The sequence below is a fragment of the Phycodurus eques genome, chromosome 3 (assembly GCF_024500275.1).
Source record: "Phycodurus eques isolate BA_2022a chromosome 3, UOR_Pequ_1.1, whole genome shotgun sequence".
In the NCBI taxonomy this organism is placed as follows: Eukaryota; Metazoa; Chordata; class Actinopteri; order Syngnathiformes; family Syngnathidae; genus Phycodurus; species Phycodurus eques.
In genome coordinates, this window is record NC_084527.1 from 21,662,066 (window position 1) to 21,687,163 (window position 25,098).

Sequence of the window (25,098 nt, forward strand, 5' to 3'; positions counted from 1 at the left end):
CATTTGAACAAAACGTACGTGATTTCCGTTCTTTTTTTAAAAGCGTTTCTTTACATTCATATCTGGTAGGTGCTCGTACACTGCGTTTTGACAAATGCAGTCTGTCGTTGGTGATGAAAACAATTCGTTTATTTGCCATTTTTAGTCCAACACACTAAAACCCATTCACAAACAAAAAGTTTCACCTTAATTTGTTCCGATTGCACAAAAATGTAAATGCACGTGCCTTCATAGTGACAAATGAGGTAAACTACATTAAAAAGTGTAAATCATAAAAAATAAAAACATGTAAATAATGAAATAATTACACCATTAATTTAATTATAACCATCAAAACAGTCTTTATGTATATGAAAAATTATTGTACTAGTATTTTTTTATTTTATGATTTACAATCAATCAATCAACCAATTATACAATGAGATAAATTAATAAAATATGAGGGAAACATTTCAAGTAACGAATTCTACTAAATTCTTGCAACAAAGCAAGAATTTAGTAGGGTTTGAATTATTTTACCCTCTTGATAATATAAATGCTTGGTGGACTGGATTACAGAACAGATCAGGCTGCATATGGCCTAGTTTGGATTACAAACAAACGTATAATTAAGTTACTAATTATTTAATAATTATTATTATTTTCTAGAAAGGGCTATACTTAAACCACCACTGCTCTAGATTGTTTAGAAACCACCCAGGTGGCTGTCAATGTGGACTCTTTGCATCACATTTTGATCCTTCATAATTACACGTAAAACACACAATTTTATCATCTTATAAAAAAATTAACCTGCCTGAGATGAGCTGTAGAAAACATTTTTAGCTTCATTTATAAACAAAAAATGTGGGATAAAAAGTGATCCATCCATTTCTTTTCGCCACAGTGCTGATCTCACATTGACTGACACGCACTGACCAGGCCCACTGCTCCCAGTACTCAAGAGACAAACAAGCATGAGAACATTTTCGTAGCTTTTTTTAATGAGGTTTCTGGAAGCCGTCACTGTCCCGCCGTTCCCCGGAAGTTGGCCTCGATCTGCTCCAGCGTTTGGCCTTTGGTTTCTGGCACAAAGCCGACGGTGAATAGCACACTGAGGAGGCACATGCATGAGAAGAGCCAGAAGGTTCCTGCGCTGGTGAGGAGAGTCTGGAAGAGACCAGAGGAGCCCATTACAAAACAGCTGACAACTGACATTTTGTTTCCATAGGTGGGCAGTCAGATCCAGCAAAGCCTTCTCTGATGGCTTAAACACGATCAGAACCACCGACCTAAATTTACAAACTAAATTGTAATATTTGTTCCATGAAATTATAGTAATTTGTTCCCAACAGTTTATTCTCATTTTTTTAGCGTTTCTCTTGGCTGCACTGCTTCCAGTACGCGTATGTGGACTTTAGATTTTATTAATTAGATAGTTGGGATAGGCTCCAGCACACCCGCGACCCTAGTGAGGATAAACGGTACAGAAAATGGATGGATGGATGGATAGATTTTATTGTCCAATCAGATTTCAGAACCCAAACAGACGCACACACAAGATAGTCAGCTAACTAAATAACTAGCGAAGAAAGCAATGAGCGAACGATCGGCCTGACAAGCTAAAGCTAACACTAGCCAAGAAACGAATGAGCGATGAACTGATTAACTCACTAGCTAGCAAATTATAGAACTAGTGGCACAGCAAAGAGCTACCAAACAAACTGACTAGTTAGTTAGCTAACTAACTAGTGAAGAAACAAATATGCATACAAACTAAGTAGTTAGCTCACTTACAAATGAATAAGTGAACAAAGTGACTGAGTAACTCACTAGCTAATTAAATTGCACTGAAAGGAATGAGCAACGAATGGATTAACTAGCTAGATGACCGGCAAACTCACAAAGACAGCAAAAATTGACGAACAAGACAAGTAAGTATAACTAGCGAAGAAGGGAACAATGAAACAAACTGACTACCCACTAACCAACTGACTAAGTCACGAGGAAAGGAATGAATTAACAATCCGAGACAGACAACTAACCAACTGACAACCAAATACATAAATAAACACCCAACAAATCAACTAACAAATTCACGATATTGTGCTTCGCGCTGGTCAGAATGTTGGTAGTGATGAAAGTGTGTTGAGATTCTGACCATCATGTCCTGGAAGCTCTTGGTGACAATGAAGGCCATGCCCCAGTTGGTCAGCACACACACGGCACTCGCAAAGCCACGAACTTTCACCGGGAAGATCTCAGACATCACCAACCACGGGATGGGACCCCAACCCAAGGCAAAGCCTACACACACAAAACACAACCACACAATGCTTAGTCTTTAGTGATTAGTAGAACATACGAAAACCAAAAATAACTAACACACTAGCAAAAAAGGAACGAACGACCAACTAACTAACCAAATAAATAGCTAAACTAACTAAACACAAACTAAAAACGAACTAAACTAAATAAATAAATAAATACATAACTGCTGACCAAATACGATACTAACTGACAAAAGAAGGAACTAATGACTAACTAGCAAATAAAGGAAATTAGGCAACAGTAGGCCAACCAATTAACGGACTAATTAGTCAAACAAAGAAATAATCTTCTTACCAACTAACATACAAAAGAAAAAACTAACTAGTGAAAAAAAGGAACAAATGGCGGACTCAGTAACTAACTAACTAACTACCTAACTAACCAAACAGCTTGGAGGAAGGCTCCATCCTTAAAAAAATTGTTGCATGGACTGTGTGTCTGACCGGTGATGAAGATGGCCATGCTGGAGAGGGCCAACCAGCCCATGTTGGCATGATGTTCCTCTGGTGAGGAGCTCCCAGACATCAAGTAGAAATAAAGCCCAAATGCCGCTGTGCTTATCACCATGGCCACGCCTAAAAACACAGAACAACTGCAGGTGGGAGGAAGTCACATATGTGCAAGTCATAATCAAGTTCAAGTATTGGCCACAATAAGTCACGTGCATCGAGTACCCCAGAGCTGTGATGATGTTATGATGTCAGAAGTCCATCAACATCCTGAGAAGCTCACCTGAAATGACGAGCAGCACTTTCCTTCCCGCCTTGTCCATGATAAGGGCCGCCACGCCAGTGAAGACCACCTGAATTGCACCCACCATCACAGAGGCCAGGTCGCTCTCCTGAAGTACACCACATCATCATCATTGACATCAACACTACACATTTAGCGTCGCATAGCTCAACTCAGATTACCTTGAAGTGTGCCTGCTCAAAGATGTTTTGAGCGTAGAACATGACAGCATTTATGCCCGACATCTGCTGGAAGACCATCAGCATCACGCCGATGGCTAGCGGCTTGTACACGCCTGCGTCCTTCAGGTCCGACATTTGGAAGCTGGAACCCTGTCGGAGATACAGTAGACAACTGGATAACTATCTATCAATGTAGATAACTAACCAACTACTATAGATAGATAGATAACTACATAAACTGTGAGTATACAGTATTAGTGTGTGCGTATTGATGTGAATGTCTATGTGTATTAGTCTGACAATCTTAAATTTTATAAGATTATTCTACAAGATTGTCCTTAGGTCTGATGTGTGTTAAGAGTGGATTTGTCCTGATTTGTCCCCAAAAAAACGACATTGGTCAGAAATGTTTTTATTTACAGTTTTTTGCTTTTGCTGAGTCAGAGGCGCTTCTTGATTGGCTATATTCCATTTCCACGGCACAATTCATTGCATCATAACTCGAGGAGACGTTGGCTTGCCCCACACAGGACAAATTTTGTTCGTAAATATAAAACACGTTTAATCTTTAACATTGTCGGGCCGACCTGTTTCGGATGCTAAAAATGGGACAAATCCACTCTTAACACACCTCAAACCTAAGGACCATCTAATAGGATAATCTTTTGTCTGCCATTTGATGTGCTTGGTCAGGTAGGGGCAAACTCAGGATAAAAACACCCTGACTGTCTTTTTGGGTGTACCGGGCCTAATTATCCTGAGCTCTGATGTGTGTCCTAATTATTGGGGCGTAAATGGCCAACAATCTGATATATTGAACGTGGTCAATATTTACAACCAAAAATCTTTTGTCTATTGGGAAAGCAGTCATGATTCTGTGAATTGTAACGTGAAGCAGAATATAGCCAATCAGGGACAAATTAATGACCATAAATAAAAACAAACTTGTCTTTCCCAATGTTGTTGTTGTTTTGTATAAAAGAAGGTTCCCCAGATGGCAAGAAGTATTTTCCAAAGCATGTTTTTTCAGCATTTAACAGTCCCGCTTCCGGCAACCTTCAAAAACACTTGGGTATCATCGGTGCATATCTGGAAGTGTCTGCTCATCTTCGTTTTTGTAAGATCACGTGTGATCACATGAAATTTCGAGATCGGCGGTTGAACAGAATCTTTGTGTGTGTGGTGTTCTGTTTTGAGATTATCGGAGCACACCACACACAATACCACCCAAACTGTTAAATGCGTGATTTTTTTGTCTTCATGTGTGGGGTTGATAGCAGATAAAAAATCCTAATGCGTGTACCTGGCATCAGTGAGTAAGTGAGTGCATGTGTGTATAGATAGGTCTGTCACGATAAAAAAATTTTTAGGATGATACTGTGCCGTGAAAAAGTATTGCCACCTTCTCAAATTATTTTATTATTGCCGTTTCCCCACTTTATTGTTTAAGATTAATCAAACAACTGTAAATATCAGACAAATACAGTCCCTTCCAAAAGTATTCTAATGGCAAGGTCAATGCCTTTTTTTTTGTCGTCAACTGAAAACACTTGGGTTTCAGATCAAAAGATGACTATGAGACAAAAGGTCAGAATTCCAGCTTTTATTTCATGGTATTTACATCTAGATGTGTTAAACAACTCAGGACAGAGCATCTTTTGTTTGAACCTACCCACTTTTCAAGTGAGCAAAAGTATTGGAACATGTGACTGATAGGTTAGTTAGAGGTAGTTGCTCAGGTGTTGACTTTTAGATTGATTGCTTAAACATTAGATAATGCTTGTTTTTGGCTTTGGGTTTCACCCACGAAACCTGCATTTGCTGTTAAGCAAACATGAGGACCAGAAAGCTGTCTATGGGAGAAAAGCAAACCATTTTGAAGGGAAAATCGATCAGAGCTGTTGCATAAACATTGGGCATAGCCATAACAACAATTCGGAATCTCCTGAAAAAGAAAGGAACTACTGGGTTACTGAGCAACAGACATCGAACAGGTCGGCCAAGAGTATCAACAGCAGTTGATGACAGACACAATGTGAGAGCTGTGAAGAAACACCCAAAGACAGCAGTCACTGAGATCACTGCCACCTCCACATGGCAGGGGTAAAGTTATCATAATCCACTGTTCGAAGAAGACTTGGATAGAAGAAATATACAGGCCATACCACAAGATGCAAACCACTCATCAGCAAAAAGAATCAGAAGGTCAGATTGGATTTTGGAAAGAAGTACAGAAATGAGCCACAAAAGTTTTGGAACAAAATTGTCTGGACTGTTGAGACCAAGATTAACCTCTACCAAAGTGATGGAAAGGCCAAAGTATGGAGAAAGAAAGGATCTGCTCATGATCCACAACACACAAGCTCATCTGTGAAGCATGGGGGAGATAATGTCACGGCTTGGGCTTGCATGGCTGCTTCTGGAACGGACTCACTAGTCTTTATTGATGATGTAACTCATGATGGTAGCAGCAGAATAAATTCTGAAGTCTACGAAACCATTTTGTCTGGCAGTTTACAGAAAAATGCACCCAAATTAATCGGGAGAAGCGTCACAATGCAACAAGACCATGACCCAAACAAACTGCCAACACAACAAAGGACTTCATTAGGGGGGACAAGTGGAAGGTCTTAGACTGGCCAAGTCAATCACCGGACCATAACCCATTAGAGCATGCATTTCACCTCCTGAAGAGGAGACTGAAGGGAGAAACCCTCAGAAACAAACAAGAACTGAAAGAGGCTGCAGTAAAGGCCTGGAAAAGCATTTCAAATGAAGAATGCAACAATTTGGTGAAGTCAATGGGTCGCAGGCTTGATGCAGGTATTGCAAATAAGGGTTATGCCACCAAATATTAAATGTCATTCACTTTAAGTTAATTTAATAATGTCTGTTCCAATACCTTGGCTCACTTGACAAGTGGGTGGCGTCAACCAAAAGGTACACTGTAGTGAGTTGTTTAACACATCTAGATGGAAATACCATGAAATCAAAGCTGGAATTCTGAAGTTTGGTCTCATATAAATGTTTTGATCTGAAACACAAATGTCTTCAGTATACAACAAAATCAAAGGAATTGACCCTGCCGTTGGAACACTTTTTGAAGGGACTGTATTTGTCTGATATTTAAATTTGTTTGATGATCTTAAACAATAAAGCATTTGCATTTGCATTGTTGGGCAAAGACTTCCTTAATTGCAAGATGACGGGAAACGGAAAATGTCCCACCATGTTTTTTGTTCCCAGCTGAAGAAACTGGGCGGGATGGATGTGTTTCAAATAGCCCTCATCATGTTGACGTTTGTCATGTTGCCAGTGCAACTTCATATAAATTCGACATACCGACTCGTTGATGTTAGAGGGATCGCCATTCGCTGCGTTCATCTGGCTTTAATCCAAAATATTCCCACAATGTCACTGAGGCATTAGGCTTTGGAACCAATTCAATTTATGCAGCTCAACTTTCTCTTGAATTGGGTTTGAAAACACATTCTTTCTTTTTGTCTGGTTCAACACTGTCCACACCCATCATTCTCACTGAGTGTGTGTGTCTGTGTGAGTCAGTTTCCCACAGCGGCGAGCATGTTGACTGACAGGAGAGGGGAACAGGTAGAGCGACTGAATGTTGATGACGTATGTAAATACACTAGCCATGGGACGGTATCAGATTCTGATGGTATGATAACCTTGAGCAAAAATCCCGTGGTATCACAGCATTTAAATTACAGCTCTAAAATCTATTATTTTGAAAAACAACTTTTTTACATTGAACACAATCTATTTAAATTTTAAACAAATTATTGAATATTTGGTACACAAATAAACATGTTCCATGTGAATTTTAAATAAATGGATAGATAAATAAATACATGCAAAATTAACACTTAGTAAATCACAATGTGGCGGCACGGTGTACGACTGGTTAGAGCGTCTGCCTTACAGTTCTGAGGACTCGGGTTCAATCCCCGGGCCCGCCTGTGTGGACTTTGCATGTTCTCCCTGTGCCTGCGTGGGTTTTGTCCGGGCACTCCGGTTTCCTCCCACATCCCAACAACATGCATGGTAGGTTAATTGACAACTCTAAATTGCCCGTAGGTGTGAATGTGAGGGCAAATGGTTGTTTGTTTATATGTGCCCTGCGATTGGCTGGCAACCACTTCAGGGTTTACCCCGCCTCCTGCCCGAAGATAGCTGGGATAGGCTCCAGCACGCCTGCGACCCGAGTGAGGAGAAGCGGCTCAGAAAAGGGATGGATGGATGGATAAATCACAATGTCAGTGGTGAAAAGTATCGTGTCATTTTATTTATCGAATGATAAGTTGACATAGTAATTATCATGACAGGCCTGTGTGTGTGTATATATTTGTGTGTGGGTGTCTTCTTTCAGACCCCAACCTGCCTGTTGGTCGCAGGCGTCCTCTATGCGGGTGCACTCCCACTCTACGGCCGCGTGGGGCCCCCTCAGGAAGCGCAACGCCTCCTCAGCCTCGCGCCGCTTGCCCTGCGAAAGCAGGAAGCGCGGCGTCTCTGGCATGAAGCACATGGACGCAATCAGCAATGTGGGGGGCACGGCCCCGCACACTGCCAACCAACGCCAGTCCACAAACAGACCTGCAGGGGGCCACAATGACACCACAATGAGGGCAAGCTGACTACCTAACATATGTACATCTACCTATCTATATTTGCATGGGAAACTTAAAAGGAACACACAGACACACACACACAATTATCTTCAGCTTCAGACACAACAATTAGCTTCAGCTTTAAACAACACAGACTTGTGTGATTAGCCAATCAGCAGCCACGTACCAGCCAGGTAGACACCCATGATGCCAAACACCACCATTAGCTGCACGCAAGAGCCCAGCATACCTCGTACGCGCTCGTGAGCCATCTCTGCGATGTACAGCTAGAACAAAAAAAATAAAATAATGCAAGATGGACATTGTGACAGGAAACCACACCAAAGTGACCGGAAGTGGTAATAAGGTGAGAGGAAATGAGGACACATTGAGAGAATACAGGAAAGTAAGTAATGACCAAAAATGATGTATGAAGGAACAGGCAACAAGGAAAGATGCATACCATGGAGTCTGGCAAAAGGTTATAGGAGTGAAAGGTAACAGGGAAAGAGGCATAACAAGGAGTGAGGAGGAGAAAAGTTGAGGGGGGAGGAAACATCAAGAGAGAGAACTACAGTAAAGCAAGTAAATGGGAATAACAAGGAGTGAAGAGACAAGCAACAAGGTAAGCGGCATAACAAGAGGCAAAACAAGAAGTCTGACAAAAGGTTACAATAGGTAACATAGCAAATGGAGGTATAGCAAGGAAAGAGGCATAACAAGGAGTCAGACAAAATGACGAAAAAGGTGAAGTGACTGGAAACAAGAAAAGAGGTATAAGGAGAAGTGAAAAAGAAACAAGGACAGATGCATAACAAGGAAAGAGACATAAGGAGTCTGAAAAAAGGTTACTAAATGTAATAAAGTGAAAGGTGTCAGGAAACAAGGAAAAACGTATAACAAGGAGTGTATAGAAAGCACAAGGAGAGAGACATAAGGAAAGAGGCAAATCAAGGAGTCTGACAAAAGATTACAAAAGGTTACAAAGCGAAAGATGAAATGAAAAGACAGGAAAAGAGGAAAGAGGCATAACAAGGAAAGCAGCATTGCAAAGAAAGAGGCACGAGTCTGACAAAAAGGCTACAAAAAGTAACAAAGTGAAAGGTGAAAAGAAGGAGGTATAATGAGGAGTGAGGAAGAAGAGACAGGAAGCAAGGAAAGAGGCATAAGAAGGAAAGCGGCACAACGAGGAGACTGACCGGCACGACGAGCGATGCGCCTCCGCTGGCGAGCCCCGTGAGCATACGTCCGGCGTAGAGCATCCACACATTATGGGCGGCGATGATGACCGTGAAGCCGAAGACGAAGGGCAGCGAGCAGAACATGAGCATCAGTTTCCTGCCCACCTTGTCAACCATCCAGCCGGTCAGCAGGCCCCCCGCCGCCGCCCCCAGCGTCACCACCGACTGAACGTGTGGAGGACAAATGCAGCGTCACCATGGAAAACAAAATAAAACTGCTCTGTTAAATGTGACGTCCAGCCAGTCAAGTAACGCGTGGTGAAGCAATAGTCGTCCCTTCCTTCCCCTCTTACCCCAAACCAAGACGCCTGAATGTCGTCCAGCCGCAGTCGAGGGTCCGAGCTCCCAGCCAGCTCCGGGATGGCGGGCGAGCTGTAACCCAGCACAAACCCGAAGCTCATGGGCCCAAGCACGGACGCCAAGGTGGCCAGATACAACTTTCTGTTACTCACTTTGCTGCACAGGAAGGAAGAGGAGGCAGAGGGGCACGTTAATGATTAGCGCTAACAAGGATAACTCCGCTTGATTGCATTTAGCAAGTCATGAGGGACCTTAATTAAATCATTCGTGTCAGCACACTTGAAATCTACAGATAAGTCACACACATCTACTTTTCATCATTTCGTCACACACACGTTATCCCCGACAGTGCTCATTTTGGGTTTCAGCCTGTGAGTTATTATTTGACATTTTTACATGAATGATCACCAATTGAAGTCTGTCACTGATGGTGTAATGGTGCATTCGTCTGACTTCAGCGCAGGCAAGCGTGGGTTCAATTCCCACTCAGTGACGTTGTGAATGTGAGTACGAGTGGTTGTCCGTGGTATATGTGCCCTGCGAGTGACTGGCGATCAGTACAGGATGGAGTCTGCCTTTCACCCCAAGTGAGCTGGGAAAGACTCCAGCAACCCGCGACCCTGAACAGGATAATCAATATTGAGAATGGATTGATGGATAGTTGAAGTCTATAGATGCATGTTTTTTTTCTTATTTTTTGTGAAGCTATAATGCTGTGAAGTGATTTCCCAGTTATATTTTTTTTACCTCTTCATAATTCTTTATGCATCATACTTGAAAATAAAAGTGGACTTGCTACACTACCAAGAGGAACCCCATTCTCTACCATTACTTTATTACACTATTTATTCATTACTTTATTAACATTATTCTTACCTGTAGCCTATTTTCCGATTACTACGGAAATCTTTAATTCATTTGCATATCATTCCATGTTATTTTTTGCAATAATTCAGTGTAAGGAAAAAATGCACTGTCAAAATATTACATATATTACAAACAAAAACTCAAACGCATAAAGAAAATTTATTTCTTACTTAATTTAGAGCAGTTTAATTTGTATTTTGTATTTTTTTATTTTTATTTATTCAAAATAGGAAAGCGCAACATTAATAAGTTTTCTGTTTATTTGTTTAGAGATGTTTTTTTTTTTAATATACATTTGTATTTAATATAAACACAAAGGCCAACGTTATGACACTTAACATTGGTCTTGGTAAAAAAAAGAAAAAAAAAAAATATATATATATATATATATATATATATATACACACACACACAATTTCTATTGCTTACCTTAGATACGCGTCCTGCTCGGACATGAGAACAGTGGGATCATCATCTCGACCGTCAGCATTCAGCAGCCTCCTGCGCTCCTGCTGGATGTCCATCGCGAGTTTCCCCAAAACTTCCTCAACTCTTCCACTGTGATCTTCTTCTTTGCAAGTCGTAACATGGACCGTTGGCATTTACATGCTAAAAGACTTATATACAATCGCAAATATGAATAACATAATTTAATTTAATCAGCAATAACGTAACGTAACAATGATGAGTATAAAGACATCTCGGCTCTTGTAGGTCTTTAGTTGATCTTCTTCCGTTCCGAATCAAGCTTGCTTCTTCAACATTCCAGTCAGCTGACCACCAGCCTTGTCTTCCATTTCCGCTTTGGCATTTCAAAGGAAATCAACAGAAACTACAACAAACGGTCCAACTCGGCTTTGTTGGGCGTTATTGACATATATTTTGTCATTTTAATTATAATTAAATCACAGGTTTGTCTTAAAAACAAACATTCTTGAGTGTTAGGCTGGGGTTTACTCTTTTCTAGGAGTAGTTAGTTTTATTTTGTTAGTTGTAACTATAGTTTCCGTTACCAAAGTTCGTTCTTTCGATAACATTTTCCGCGTCTTTTCTGAATAAAATGCGATCTTTTTCCATTTTGTTGTCCTTTTATCTTGCATGGTTGCTATTGTCCTGTTATTCGGGACAATAAAAGCCGCCAGTTCCGTTGAAGGCGTTTTCATGGAGCCACACGGGAGTTTGCTCGCTAGCAAAATGTCATCGAAAGCGAACGTAACCTAATTTGTCAACATTATGGACGTTTCGGAGAGGATGAGTTAACCTAAGGTGAGCTCAACTAGAATTTGTTTAGCTTTTATGTTACATTAATACTGCTTGTGTAAGAATGCGATGCAGCATTCGGCTAATGCCACCGTCTGAGAATCAGGCGTTATTAGGATTCCCACATGGTTTCTCGGCAAGACACGCCCTGCTCCAATATTACTGGCTCCAGGACACGCGCCGCTGCACCATGATTGGCTGTTGTATCTCTGTAGAACACGCCCTACTCCTTCCAGACTGGTAGCGGCGTTAGTTTTTCCCACTAACCCTAACTCACCCTAATCCTAACTTTAACCCATCCTAAACCGACTTAAACCACAACCGTATCCCTAAACCTAACAAACTTATTTGCTTTTATTTTGTACAAATGTGATACATGTTTGGGATGCTCATCTCGTTACATCTGCGTAGCCTGCCCTTCGCGCGACGCAGGAGCCAATCATGTTGCAGTGGGGCGTGTCATGCCCCCCCCCCCCAAAAACATGTAGGAATCCTAATAACGCGTAAATATGACGCCACACACAGGCGACAGTGTTTTGCTACCTTTGCTGTTTACAGCGCGCCAGCTAACAAAACGTGCCTACGTAGCGGCCATGTTGGTAGGGGCGACGTTCGAATCAAAGGCAACACATGGACGTTGAGATTAATTCGTAACTTGCTCATTTCTCAACCGACTTCCATGACGTTTACTTTTTTTTTTGTCATTGCTAAAGCGTGTGCTACCAAAACAGAACATTTGAAAATGTCTTTACCTGTGAAAGGTTATTCCAGGGGCGGACTAGGGGTAAAAAGTGGCCCGGGTGTCATGGACAGAACGGCCCAGTTCATGCGCGCCGTGGGGACCCAGCTATGCGGCAACACAAATTTCATGTAACCCGATGAAAAACAAAAATTATCGTAAATACATTTGATGCACTTTTGGACCATAATTAATGGAGTAGTTAATAACATAAAATTAAAAATATAAATAAAGACTAAAAGGCCGACTGGTTAGAGCGTCTGCCTCACAGTTCTGAGGAATGGGGTCCAATCCCCAGCCCCGCCTGTGTGGAGTTTGCATGTTCTCCCCGTGCCTGCATGGGTTGTCTCCGGGCACTCCGGTTTCCTCCCGCAACCCAAAAACATACACGGTAGGTTAATTGACAACCCTAAATTGCCCGTAGGTGTGAATGTGAGTGTGAATGGTTGTTTGTTTATATGTGCCCTACGATTGGCTGGCAACAAGTTCAGGGTGAACCCCGCCTCCTGCCCGATGATAGCTGGGATAGGCTCCAGCACGCCCGCGACCCAAGTGAGGAGAAGCGGCTCAGAAAATGGATGGATGGATGGATATTTTGAACACAAAGGTTAAGTAAAAAATGTACTAAAATACATATTTGGAAACAAAGAATTCAAAAATTGTTAAATGCAACTGTTCTAAACTTAAAAGTTATATTTAACTAAACTGTATTCGACAAATATACATTACTGGATAAAAAAAAAATAAGTTAAAGCCACTGTACCGTTTACATTTTGAACATTTAATTCAGGGATTGTCACATACCAATAGAGGGAGCCAGCGTAACACTAGTGGTACCCATACCACACAAGTAACATTATAACATAGCCATATAGTCATTTGTAGATTGGGGGTGGGGGGGGCACCCGGTGAGGACATGCAATAACTAACCAAGAGAACAAGATAAGAGAGGACCGAAAAAGGCAGGACAGGATGTGGGAAAATGAACAAGGCAGTGCTACTGTCTAGTGGTGCGGTGGGATTCTTTTTTTGTGTCTCAACACCTGTAAGAACCAGTACGTTGATATGTTAGTGTAACGTGTGTTGTTATTAGTGATCCCAGCACAAGTAATTGAAGTCTATAGTGTTTCTATCGAACGTATTAGTGAATGAACACCATATCACATGCATGTTAGTTGCTGAGCCAGCACATCGAGGAAGGGTGAGCCCGGTGGGGTATCAGTGAGCCTGTGTAGCAGCCGTAGGCCAGTGGCCAGAAGAGGGCAAGAAGGCGGGCCTGACCGAGGCGGGAGATGCTGATACCCCACCGTTAAGCCGTAAGTCAGCCGGGGATCCCACACAGCCCGAGGGAGAGAAGGTCGATGACCAGGGTGGCGTGCCCCGGGGAGAAGGAAGAGGAGGACACAGGCCCGGGACGCAGCACCAGGTCCCCCAACCCCCCACCCGGAGACCAGGACGAGACCCCCGGAGTGGGGCCAACGGGCATCACCCCGGCACCCAGGGATGGAGCGCAGCCCCAGGTTCGGCATCCCCCAGGAGGGCAGCATGGACACGACAGTACTTAAGAGGAGGAGGGGGGAACAGGCTCCGCATCCCCAGAGGCCAACCTCGCAGATCCACAAGGATTGGGTTGAAGTGCATGCAAGTGACCCTATGGCGTGCACATTCTTTTTTTCAAGCAATCTTTATTGAAAATATTCAATTAACAATAACACAAAAGCAGACGAACAGACAATATAATCATGAAGACATAACTTAATATCAAAGACGAGCCAGGGGGATTTTAAATTAAAACATTAAATGAAGAGCATAAAATAACAGTCATAACTTCTTTTCTGTTTTCAGAGTTGAATATATCTGTTCCCATGTTCAACATCACTGTCGTGTTATGAAGTCCCGATTCTCCAGGCATGATTAGTTGACAAGTACTACTCTGACACTAGCAGGCAAAAAGCTAACCTAAGCTCATTTGTCAATATTATGGACGCTAATCAACCTAAAGTGATCTTAAATGTAATTATTTTGTTATTAATTTTAGATCAGATTAAGGTTAGGTTTATGGGTCTGGGATGTATTTTTAATCAACAATGTTGTGTCGGGGCGCCATGGTGTACGACTGGTTAGCACATCCGCCTCACAGTTCTGAGGATCCGGGTTCAAATCCGGATTCACCTGTGCAGAGTTTGCAAGTTCTCTCTGTGCCTGCGTGGGTTTTCTCCGGGTACTCCGGTTTCCTCCCACTTCCCAAAAAGATGCGTGGTAGGTTGATGGAAGACTCAAATGAATTTAAGCAAGCGATATTTACTCTTACTCTTTGCTACTTTGTTAGCACCTTAGCAACCTGTTGTTGTGATCACGTGGGCTCTGTACGCAGGGTCGGGGTTGCTGGATAGAGGTGCTGGAGTGGAGCTTGGACTGCACTGCTTGTAACGGACATTTTAGATCCAGTCCGATATAATCCGATACTCGTATTTTTTGCTGATATTGGATCGTTAACCGATTTCAAATATCGGATCAGGACACCCCTAAAACCAACAGGAGTGAGTGTCGACAAAAGTCTGGTTTCTCAACACTATATCATGATCTGAATGTCTAGCATTGTGAGATTAACCCATAATGTTAGTATAGTTTGGCATCAAAGTTTCATGATTTCAAGAGCTGCGGCATCTTCTCTTTAGGTTGATGTTCCTTCAAGTTGCAGCAGAGACTAAAGTGGAGCAGGAGTCATTGGTATTGAGTAACAGGAGCAAAAGATTTACATTCTACAACTACAGAACGTGTGTAGTAATAGATACGTTGTTTTAGTAGGGCTATAATGAGCAAATATAATCACTGTAGTACTAAGAGCTAAAAGTTACTGGAACTATTGTCTATGGTGTACTTCCTTCTGGGGTAATTCATCATGGCAATAGAAAACCCTATATATTACTTTTTAGAGGTCCATGACCCTTTGGGCAGCTCTGAACATCCATCCATCCATTTTCTGTACCGCTTTACATATTTTATTTTATTATACATTTTTTTTTTTTTTTTTTAATTAATTTATTTATTTTTTTACTGTGGACTGTCAGTAGCACAGCCCTCCTCCATGGACCATCAATCGGCAGACTTTAGTGTAAGCCGACCTCGGTGTTAGCGGAACGAGTGAGTGTAGCGTGACGAGCAGCTGCGCTAACAGTTGACGGCGGTGCGGCTGTTAGCTTCTGTCGTCTCCAGACGGAGAAAGTCCAGTGTCAACAAAAAGAAGCTCATCATGTGTTCATGCTTGGAAAAGTGTTTTTTTTTTAACCCAAAAATTATGGAAATAAAAAATCAGCAGTCATAAAAAGTTTCTATTAACTGTGCGGCAATGTCACGGTTGAACATTGTTAATAGTTACACAACTGTAAAAATAAGTAAATCATTGCTAGTATCAAAACTTAAGAACAATTTAACACTTTAATTAACACTCAGTTCTGTACAAGAAGTTACGTTTTGTGTGTGCGTGCGTGCGTGTGTGGGCAGAGGTTATGTAAATGTCTATATGAAAGGCGGGTGGGGGAGTGGACGGGGTCACAAAGGTAACATCATTTACAGGAAAGTGCCTTGACTTACAAGTAGCAACATGACACGCTTTCCCAAAAATGACAGTCTGTCAAAATGCTGAGTCTGGTTGGAATGGCCACTGAGGTGTGTTTGCTAGTGTGTGCCACTTCAGCCTGAACCCAGCGTACCAAGAATTTTGAAAAGTAGATGATGGGTTCCTCAGAAAGAAAATATTTATATTCAATTTATTTTTTTGTCTGGATGGGACACACAGAACTCTTCTGACAGCGCTGATGTAATGCCACGCTTTGATTGCACACACTTGAGACCACACACACACACACACACACACACACACACACACACACACACACACACACACACACGCACACACATTTACATTCTCTCAAACAGAGATACACAGACTCACAGACACCCAAACACACAATTGCATACACAAACATCACGAACACAAACAACCACATTGTACATCTACATACACGCGCACACACACATAAAAACATACAAAAATCTTACGTACTGTACAAATACACACACACACACGAGCACACACAGAAACACACTCCAGTAAAAGTGACTGGCGAGGCAGCGAGGGGAACAAACATGTCCAAAATGTATAAATTGTCTGCAGTGAAATGTTCCTCTCGAGATACGGACGGACGGCCAAACGTCAGCCCACCCGTTCATCTGTCTGTCTGTCTGATGGGCGGAATTCCTCTCGAAGTAAGGAAGCGGGCGGTGGTGTCTGCGACGCGCGCGCCAAGGCTCTTGATGAGTTCTGGACGCCGACCATCTTGTCTGCCTGGCCCAGCAGTGGCGTGTGTGCGCATGTTTTTGTTTTATCACTCTGTTAAATGTCAAATTTCTGCTGTTTTACGCACCTTGAGGGACCTTTTGGAATTTTTACCACCTTGGAGCGCTAATGAGAAGGCCGCGACGTTGCCGCCTCCGCTGCTGTGCGTACGTCACTTGCCCATGAAACAGATACTAAGGCCTCTTGCCCTCGTCTTCACCTTGCCAAATAGTGAGCCTGCACATTAATGTGTGTGTGTGTGTGTGTTTTGTGAGTTTGTCTCTGTTCTTTTTCATGTTTGTTTGTTTATGTGTTCGCACGTGTTTGTGTGTGTGCTCTTAGTCACTATTTTGTGGTCCTGCCCCTTGCCTTTCCCTGCTGCACCTTAAATGCTCCAACAGCTGAACAAAAAAATATTCGCCTTAACCAAGCGTCCCTTCCTTGTTCCGTGTTCCTGCCTCACTTCCATCCGTTCATCTCCTTCAGCTTGCTGATGCTGGTGCCTTTGACAGGTGTGGAGGGCGGGGGCGAGAAGAGGGGCAATGTGGGGGTCTCCTCGGATGCAGTGAGGGCGTTCAAAAGTGAGCGGCATGCCGACGTCTTCTTCTTCTTCTTCTCCTTCTTCAGCATGTCTTTCTTTTCTGGTGTGTTTTTCTTCTCTGACGTGTCTTGCTTCTCCGACATATCTTTTTTCTCCGGCGTTTCTTTCTTCTCCTTGTAGGAGCCCGGAGACATGCTCTGTGGACGTGGGCCGAGACACAGACTGTACGTAAGGTTGAGGAAAATCGGGGGGTGAGGAGGAGATGAGCATAAATAGGAGACAGGAGGGAGGCCAAGAGCAAGTGCAGGAGTTGAGGAAGAGGATGAGTGGATGAGGAGTAATTATGGGAGAATGAAAAAAAGGAGGAGGAAGAAGAGGAAGAGGAGGGACATGTAGGAAGAGCAGGAGGTGAGGACAAAGTAAAAACTAGAAGAGGAGGAAGAGTAGAAGCGAGGATGAAGAGGAGGGAGGTTAAGAAGTGGGGGAGTTGAGGAAGAGGAGGAATTAATGGAGACAGATGAGGAGTAGTAACTGAGGATGAAAAGAAAACAGGAGGACAAGGAGGGTGGTGAAGAGGAAGAGGAGGGGAGAGGATGAAGAGGAAGAGAAGGAAGTGAAGAGGGAACGCAGGAGTTGAGGAAGAAGACGGGACAAGGAGTACATTTGGGAAGAGGAAAAGGACAGGGGATGGGGGATGAAAAGGAGGATGATGAAAAAGAGGACTGAGGATGAAGAGGAGAGAGGAGAAAGCAAAGGAGGTGAGGATGAAGAGATGGAGAGGGAGGACATGCTCGGGATGAGAAACTCCTCCTCTCACTTCAACATAGTTCCTTGGCAGCAAATTGCACCAAAGATGACACCAAAGCACAAATTTGATCTTAAACGGAGCTTCTAAGTATCATTCATTGCCAACTGTGCGCCTATGAATCCCTTTGAGAGTCTTTTGTGATTAAGGGCTATACAAACAAACTTGACCTCTGCGAATCAGTAAATTCACCAGCGGTGAATGGTTGGGGGAACACTGTGGTGCATTTTTGGGTCATCCTGAAATTTTACCCGAAATCGCAATCAGTATCCCTAACATTTTGTGAGGCGTGTATCTAAAAAAGTAGTCACATACGCAGCAGCATAGCGTCCAGCAGCTGAGCTTGGCGGCGTTGTGGCCTGAGCCGGCGTAGCGGTTCTTCTTGGGCAGCAGCAAGACGAAGGAGACAGACAGCGACAGGTGGTAGAAGCTGTGTACATAGGCGTAGTCCCACTCCTAACACACCCACACACATACACGTACAGAGGGTTTTTATGCACGCGTGCGTCTTAATGGGAGGACGCGAGATGGCTGGCGGTCTGCTGATAGCGAACCTCGAAGTAGAAGCGCAGCATGAGTGCCAAGGCGCCGAAACAGCAGCCAGGACCGACCTGCTGAGTGTAAACGCGCTTGTCAGGGTACACGGCACGCAGCTCCTTCATCTTCTGAAGCTGAGAGGAGGAAGTTAAGAGGGCGAGGAGGTAGTGGAAGTGAGTATACAGAGGCAAGGGAGTGGAGGAGTCGAGATGAGTATGAAGAGGGGGAAGAAGCGCAGGAGGTGAAGAGGGAGTGTGGAGGAAGAAGAGGAGGAGGTGAAAAGAAAGGAGGGTGGGAGGGGAAGGAGGAGGAGAGATGACATCGAAAAGGAGGAGGTAAGGAAGTGATGCACGAGAAGCAATTAGAAGAGGATAAGGAAGTGAGAATCAAAAGGAGAGATGAGGGGAGAGGAGCATGAGGAGGGAAAGGATGAGAAGGAGGGGGCAAGGAGGCGATGATGAAAGGGAGAAGGAAGCATGGAGGTGAAGATCGAGCCAGCAGGAGGAAGAAAACGGGGTTGTAAGAGGAAGTAGAGGGGTGATGATTAAGTAGAGGAGGTGGTGAGGGAGAAGTGGAGGACAGCGACATGGACATGAACATCACTCACTGGTGAAATTAAGACAAAGTGGATTTATCTTGTACTGGTTCTATTGATTCTACTGGTTGTGTTGGTCCTCCTGATCGCGTTGTGAAAATGGCACTCACCCATTTGACGGTGATGATGAAGACGGCCGATCCGATGGGACCCGAGTAGATCCCGTATCCCCAGCGGTCCTGGTAGATCCGGACTGCGATGCTCAGAACTCCAAACATGGTCACGCTGGAACGCTGAGGCTCGTCAAAGTCGCCCAGAGCTGAGCACACAAGCAAAGTCTGCTTACAAGCCCACCTGCAAGTCTACTTTGAAGTCACCCCATAAGTTCACTCACAAATCCACAAGTTTACTTAGAAGTCTACTTCCAGGTCCACTTACAATTCTACTGAGAACAGAACAGTCTACACACAAGGTTCCTTGGCGGTACCCTTAGGCGTCCAATAAAAAGTCCACTTAGAAGTCCACTTGAAGGTGCACTTACAAGTCTTCTGAGAACCACCTACAAGTCTACTTAGAAATCCACTTATAAGTCTGCTTAGAAGTCAAGCCAGAAGTCTACTTAGAAGTCTACCAACAAGTCCATTTACAAGTCAACTTAGCTTAGAACCTCCTATATCTCCACTTAGAAGTGCCTTTGTAAGTCCACCTACAACTTGTCCACCTGGAAGTAAAGGCCCCTAAAAAGTAGCCATAGAAGTCCACTTACAAGTCTTACTTAGAAGTCCATTCAGAACTCCACCTAAGTCCACTTGGAAGTTAAGTCCCCTAGAAGCTACCCTTAGAAATCCACTTAAAGTCAATTTAGGCCTGGTGCACACCTAAGGATTTTTCAAATCTGAGATATTTTAATCTGTTACAGACCTCACACTTAAAGATGAAAAAGAAACATGTTTATTTACTGTCGTTTATTTGTTCCTGAGTCAACGCTCTTCTTGATTGGCTACATTCTGTTCTATGTCACAATTTACTGCGTCATGACTCGGTGAGATGTTGGCTTCCCCACATACACTTGAAGGTTTTTGGTTGTAAATATTGAACCCGTTCAATATTTAAGATTGTCAGCACGGACCTGTTTCAGATCCTATAATCGGGACACACTATCAGACCTGAGGATAATCTTATAGGTTAATCTTGGAAGATTTAAGATTGTCTGGCGTTTGACGTCCTTGGTTGGGAAGGGGCAAAATCGGCCCGATGTCTTTATGTGTGAACCGGGTTTTATAAGTGTACTATCAAGTCTACTTACAAATCCACCTAGCTACAATTCCACTTACTGTATCTCCACCTGGAAGTCATATCCCCTAAAAAGAAGTTCACCTCCAAGTCCACTAGGAGGTCTACTAGATGTCTGCTTAAAAGTCCACACAAGTCCACTTGGAAGTCAAGTCTCTTAAAAATTCCACATCCAAGTCAACCTCGAAATCTCGTCACACTTCCAGAACCTCACACAATAAGATGCAAGATGTATCACATGGTCCTGTCATCTATTGACAATAATAGCGCATCTCTCGCTTTTATTGCGTTTGATACAAAAACAGACCTGTATTGATTTTTAATATTCCACAAAATGAGGTCCAACTGAGTTTAGAACACACATGGGCCTTTTAATAGACTCATCCAGTCAGCTGTTGGAACTGCCAGTGTGTGTGTGTGTGTGTGTACAACGCGTTATCAGCAGCTGGTTTCATGTGTGATTTGTAGTCCTACGCTGGCAAGTGTAGGACTACAAATCCCATCATCAGCACATGGTGGCTGTCCTGTGACTGAGAAGACACCCATAGGTATCGCGGTTGGACTCACCGATGAGTGTGACCCACATGGACAGCGCCGTGCCGTACACGCTAAAGTATTCCAGGATGTCGTACTTCATGATGCACAGGATGGCAAGGCCCGGCCCATCGCAAGCGTGATAGATCTACACGCAACGACAAACAAAATGCAGTCTCCTCAGATCCATATGGCGGCCCAGACATGATGAAAAAATTCAACTGTGGTCACATTATTGATGTAACGTGCATACAAAAAGCTACTTGGTGTCCATGATATACTAATTGTGGTCACAAAATTGGGACATCTGCATGAAATGCTAATTTGTAGCCACGATATACTAAATTGGGCCACAAAATACTACATTGTGGCCACACAATAAGTGTAACGTGCACACACAATACTAATTTGTGACCTCAAAATAATGGCCACAAAATATGAATCTCTGGCCACGAAATAGGTATAATGTGTGAACGAAATGCAAATTTGTGGCCACAAACTAATATGTTGACACAAAGGAGTATTTTGTGACAACAAATTATATATATATTATATATATATATATATATATATATATATATATATATATATAATATTTATTGATATTTATATATCTTTGCCGCAATGTTGTATTTTGTGACCACAAAATAGGTATTCCTTAGCCACAGCTTGTTTTTTTTGTGCGCACATTAAATCAATTTCTCATCCACAAATTAATATTTTGTTGCGACAATCGAGTATTTTGTGGCCACAATTGAGTGTTTCGTGGATACAAATGTGTATTTTGTGACCAAAAATTTGTATTTAATGGCTACAAATTAATATTAGCATTAGCATTTTGTGCACACCTTATAGCTATTTCATGACCACAGTTTAGTGTGTCGTGGTGACAAATTAGCATTTTGTGTACATGTTATATTTATTTTCTGGCCATGAATTTGTCTTTTCTGACCAAAAATCTGTCATTTGTAAAAAAAAAAAAAAAAATGATTATTTGGTGGGCAAATTAACAGTAAAATTTCACTCTGAAAAATTACACCTATTTTGTGGACACAAATGTGTATTTATTTTTGTCACCCCTTTGTGACCACAGATGGGTATTTTGTGGTCATAAATTAATATTTCATGCATGTTAAACCTGTGAGAAGTAGGGTTGGCCACAAATTTGTCAAGATTTTGTGACCACAAACTAGTATTTCGTGCACACTTTGTACCTATCTGGTGGCTAAAAATTTATTTGCATTTTGTGTACGCATTATATCTATATTGTACCCACAATTGGGGCACCTTGGATCCAAAGCAATGATTTTGGGTTGGGGGGGTGGGTGGGGGGAGTAATCCGATATGAGGATCAAGTCTCACCGCGCTGAAGAACATGGTGAAGAAGTAGACCATGGCCTCCATATGGAAGCCCCGCTTGGCGGCCACGCTGGCGGCAGGCAGGAACACCACGCTGCTGACGGTGGGAAGCAGCATCTTGGCAATGTAGGCGCCCATCTCAGTGATGAAGATGAAAATGCGTGTCTTCCGCAAGATCCCGGGAGAAAGTGTGGGGAGCAGCAGGAAAGTGAGCCGGCCAGCTGTCCTCTATGGAGCTTTAAAACCCTAAGTGTCCTCTGGGCGTGTGCGGAGAGTGCGTGAACCGAATGGGTGCAGAGTCATCGCAGGGCAGCTGTTTGCACAGCAGCCGTGCATCGTGGGATGCCACGCAAACATTTGCTGCTCCACTTGTTAGCTTCAGCGCTATCAGTAGTGCTAATACTAAAGTGGAAAGAATAAGGAAAATAATGTTAATGTGTGCAATGGACGTAATGTGAAAATAATAATAATAATATTAAGAAGAATGGTAACAGAAAGATGATGAAAAATGTTAACATGACCACAAAAAATAATGAATGAAAAAAAGTCTTAAATATTAATAAGAAAAATAATGTTAACATTTGCGCCAAAAAGCCTTGAACAATAGTAGTAAAATTAAAGTAAAAATAATAAGTTAATGTCAATGTGAGCACCAAATGTAATGGTAATAAAAGTATGAAATAACTTTTAATGTTAAAAGTCAAATAATAATTTCAAAATTAATATTAATGTTAACATATGCACAAAAATAATGCAAATAATATTATTAATTAATAATCAAATATCATTAATAATAATAGTATTGTTAATGTGTACACTGTGCACTGAAAATAGTATTTGTAAAATAATACAATTAATACAATTAAGAACAAATTAATCATAAGTTAATATTGGCAAGGTGTACACTAAAATCAAATTATAAATAATATGCATTTTAAAGTATGTTTTTTGTGTTCACACAAAATAAGGTAAATGGATTAATTTGACAAATCTGATATTGTTGATGTGTACGTATACAGAAAATAAAGTAGGTGGGTTTTCTCAGGGGACTCCGGTTTCCTCCCACATCCCAAAAACATGCATTGTAGATTAGTTGAAGACTCTAAATTGCCCATAGGTGTGAATGTGAGTGTGAATGGTTCTTTGTTTATATGTGCCCTGCGATTGGCTGTCGACCAGTTCAGGGTGTAGCCCACCTCTCGCCCGGAGATAGCTGGGATAGGCGTGAGGATAAGCGGTTTGGAAAATGAATGAATGTTTATTCGTATCAAATAAGTCAGTCACATAACTGGCAGGCGGTACGCTGGAGTAACACCAACAGTTATTCCTGTGTGCAGCTTTGAATTCTCCACATGCTTCTTTAAATTTTTTATTAAAAACTTGATTGCGTGGAAGAATCCATCAAAAAAAAAAAAAAAAAAAAAAAAAAAACGATGCCTGGATGCGTATCCTGTTCCAGGACGTTTAACAGCCTCTTTCCCCTCGGCGACCAACACGCAGTCCCTGGAAAAAGCGTCTGGGTCTGCGTTGTACGTCTTTTTGCCATGCGTCCCGCTGACAGACAGACAGACGAATGGCCACGACGATGATGATAAATGACAGCGTGTCGCTCTGTGGAAGCTTTATGGACGCGCCGGGATGTTTTATGTCAAGCGGGACGAGACAGGCGGAATGCTAGGCCAAGTGTCTCCAGACAGACCCAGACCCTTTTTTTTTTTTTTATTCATCACTTCCTGTGCAGGGACAAATTTATAGCAGACGCCTTGGAAAACAAAACAAAACAAAACAACAAAACTCCTGTTCCATCCAGTGGAGCAAACACACTCCCTGGACACATCATTTGGTATACCTGCAGACTACACACGACTGTTCTGGGATAAGGTTCGAATATTGCAGCGAAATAAGATAACCAAACAGTACCGCTGAGATCCAGTGGAAACAATGGAACGAATATGTTTGCATCAGAACTTCTACTAGAGGTTCTACCAAATGTTTTATTATAGGTTCTCCAATAGCTCCCATTGCCGTTCTACCAGAGGTTTGACAGCAGGTTCTATGAGAGGTTCCAACAGAGGTTTTATTAGAGATTCTTCATAGGTTATGTGAGGGGTTCCAACAGTGGTTTTATTTGACGTTCTTTATATACGTTCTCCCATAGGTTCATTTTTTAAGTTCGACCAGAAGTTTCATAGTAGGTATTACAGTAGGTTGCAGGAGAGGTTCCTACAGAGCTTTTTTTTAGAAGTTCTTTCAAGATTCTCCTGTAGGTTCCATTATAAGTGCTAAAAGAGGTTTTATTCAATGTTTTTTTTTTTTTTTTATATGTTCTGCTGTAGGTTCCATTATAGGTTCCAACATAGCTTTCACAGCATCTTCTGTGAGGTCCCACCAGAGGTTTTATTAGAGGTTCTTTATAGGTTCTACCATACTTAATGAGTGGTTCCAGTAGACGTTTTCTTAAAAGTTCTCTATAGGTTCTCCTGTAGATTCCATTCTAAGTTATACCAGAGGTTTAATAGAAGGTTTTACTGTACATTCTATAAGATGTTGCACCATTGTTTTTTTTTATTTAGTTTATTTTCACGGTCTCCTATAGGTTCCATTATAAGTTCGAGAGGTTCCAGCAGAGGTTTTATTAGAGGTTCTTTATACAGTAGCTTCTCCTGTAGGTTCCATATGTTCTAGCAGAGGATTCACAGGTTTTAGCATAGCTTCAATGCCATGAGTTTTTCTTCGATGTTCTTTTACATTCCATAAGTTTTACCAAAGGTTTCACATCAAGTTCCATGAGATGGTCCACCAGAGGATCTTTAAGAATTCTCCCATAGTTTCCATTATGAGTTTTAGCATAGGTTCTACTGTAGGTTCTATTGCAGATTCCATTGGAGGCTTCATCTTT

General features: G+C 42.2%; 2 protein-coding genes across 4 annotated transcripts; both read right to left on the reverse strand.

Moving 5' to 3' along the window:
• Positions 1-107: 107 nt before the first annotated feature.
• slc2a8 (solute carrier family 2 member 8) lies at positions 108-11,579 on the reverse strand. Its single transcript, XM_061672551.1, has 10 exons — positions 10,687-11,579; positions 9,384-9,546; positions 9,049-9,255; positions 8,037-8,136; positions 7,624-7,835; positions 3,225-3,374; positions 3,043-3,151; positions 2,754-2,885; positions 2,141-2,286; positions 108-1,149 (listed from the first exon to the last, which is right to left on the reverse strand). The coding sequence occupies exons 1-10, from the start codon at positions 10,857-10,859 to the stop codon at positions 1,003-1,005; spliced, it is 1,539 nt and encodes a 512-aa protein (XP_061528535.1). The 5' UTR covers positions 10,860-11,579; the 3' UTR covers positions 108-1,002.
• Positions 11,580-17,054: 5,475 nt separating this feature from the next.
• Positions 17,055-22,337, reverse strand: mymk (myomaker, myoblast fusion factor). Of its 3 annotated transcripts, none has more exons than XM_061672671.1 (7): positions 22,203-22,337; positions 20,874-20,988; positions 19,184-19,332; positions 18,496-18,612; positions 18,257-18,397; positions 17,267-17,333; positions 17,055-17,167 (listed from the first exon to the last, which is right to left on the reverse strand). In XM_061672671.1, the coding sequence occupies exons 1-7, from the start codon at positions 22,335-22,337 to the stop codon at positions 17,055-17,057; spliced, it is 837 nt and encodes a 278-aa protein (XP_061528655.1). The 3 variants fall into 3 exon arrangements, with proteins under 3 accessions (XP_061528655.1, XP_061528654.1, XP_061528657.1); XM_061672673.1 differs by lacking the exon at positions 17,055-17,167 and adding an exon at positions 17,171-17,195 and having other exon boundaries at positions 17,278-17,333; XM_061672670.1 differs by having other exon boundaries at positions 17,055-17,333.
• Positions 22,338-25,098: the final 2,761 nt, after the last annotated feature.